We start from the raw sequence: 1,937 nt of genomic DNA on the forward strand, positions 1-1,937 counted from the left end.
CACCAAATTGGGACTTATAGAACCAGGACATCTGAACGACTGGAGGCTTGATGGCTTGGGAAATAAATTAAGAAAAAACACTCAAACATTATGGCCCAGGCGGCATATTGGATATGTTTATTTGTTTGTGTGTCCAAGTTTGTGTGAATGTGAGTATATTTTAAAAAAATCATTTGTGTCTGTATGCCTGTGCGTGTGGTTTTATTTAATGTGAGGCTGCGTGGTGTAATCAGGCGCTCGTCAAAGTAATGAAATTGAAGAAACAGCTATTTTTCTGCCAGTTTGGCAATTTTTATCGAATTTTTGTTTTTTGGCTTAACTCCATTGTTGTCCAATTAAGAACACATTTTCGTGTGGGTTTTACTGAAAAATGTTTATATTAAAAGCAAAAATGTCAGTTTTCAGTTTCCACGGATTATCAAGCTATGGAAATAACAAAACTTTGGCGGCCATTTTCTCGCTAATTCTACCTCTGAAACCAGGCGACCTCACCTTCTTCAGTCTCAAATATCTCGACTTCTATTCAATATAGAAGGGAATTTTATTCACCAATAGCACGACAACTGAACAGCTTTAAGATGATATTAAAAAACTCCACATGCTCAAAAATTGTCGAGCGCCTGATTCCACCAGGTCAGGTCGTGACACATATTATGTACGTGTAGATGTAGCACCTCTAAACTTCAGCACTTATATGACCTAACTGCGTCGAGCCTGGCCTCTCTGTCTATCCCTGGTGTGTTGTGCGTTTTATCGTTGGTGTGTGCATGAATTTCTCTATAGCTATCTTTTAGATTGTGTGTGTCGATTATTTGTTGTAGTGTTGTTCTGTCGTGGCGCCCTTTTCCGATCTCTGTTCCTACTATGTCTCTGTCGTTTAGTGTAATGTTCAAGTCTCCTGCTAGTATGAGTTTGTGTGTGGATGTGCTAAGTGTACTTTGTATCTCTTCGTAAAAACTTGTCCTAGTGTTCGGGTGAGGTGGTGCGTAAGTGTTGACGAATAAGTAGGTGTTTGTTTTGTCGGTGATTGTTTCGGTGGTCATTCTGCCTGTTTCGTTGTTCGATGAATCTTGTGTGATGTGCCATCTGTTAGATGTTTGTAGTATGGCTGTTCCTCTGCAAAATTTCCCTAAACTAAACTCTCACTAACTACCCCAACATTCCGTCCTCCCAGGCATCATCGTAGATGTGGACGAGCGTGACGTCATCACCATACTGAAGCGGATGATCGCGCGCCACAACAGCGAGCAGACGAGCAGCAACCACATCATCATCTCCCCCTCCTGGTACATCGCCAACATCAACAACAACTGTGACCTTATACGCGCTAGTGAGTTGGACTCTTTTCTCTTTGGTTACTGTGTTATCTTTTTTTATATTGCGTTTCTGTTTTTTGGGTCTTGTGGTAAAAGGCCAGGGGAGAGGGGGGGGGGGTACGACTTGAGAACAACATCAAAGTTAGGTCACATTTGTTTTCCTAAAAATAGAGTTCTGCATATCATTCGAAAGTGGCGACCAAGGGCTATCTACTAGTTGCAGTGGTGAAGCGCTATTCTGTTCCTACGCCCAGTGATTCTTGTTCAAAGATGCGAAGCTTAAATGCAACAATAATGTTAAGTCCAGTAAGAAGTCTATGCATGTATTTCACGAATGAAGTTTTTGCTCATTTTCTCGAAATAATCTAAATGTGACTTGACCTTGGTGTTGCTCTCAGGTTTTCTTATTAGAGGGGGGGGGGGGGTAAAGGGATAATTTTGTCTGACAATCACTCATGCTTAAAACTCCTTTATTTATTAAGAGATAAACTCTTTTGTTCACACGTCTGCTTACTATCTGATTGTAAATAATACAGACAATTCCCATAGCGCCCATCCCGTACAGAACGGATCTAGACAGGGTTGGTAAAAGACCTAACTCAGATGTTATTGTCATTATAG

The 1,937-nt window shown here is 40.9% G+C and overlaps 1 protein-coding gene across 1 annotated transcript in view; it reads left to right on the forward strand.

Moving 5' to 3' along the window:
• Positions 1-1,173: 1,173 nt before the first annotated feature.
• Positions 1,174-1,937, forward strand: part of LOC100533313 (glutamate receptor subunit protein GluR2) — a gene marked incomplete at both ends in the record, with an annotated part of 127,725 nt that continues 126,961 nt past the window's right edge. Inside the window, 1 exon segment of the mRNA NM_001204611.1 lies at positions 1,174-1,330. Within this exon segment, the coding sequence (NP_001191540.1) occupies positions 1,174-1,330 (157 nt within the window).

This window comes from Aplysia californica, unplaced genomic scaffold, assembly GCF_000002075.1.
Source record: "Aplysia californica isolate F4 #8 unplaced genomic scaffold, AplCal3.0 scaffold00057, whole genome shotgun sequence".
NCBI classification, from domain to species: domain Eukaryota; kingdom Metazoa; phylum Mollusca; class Gastropoda; order Aplysiida; family Aplysiidae; genus Aplysia; species Aplysia californica.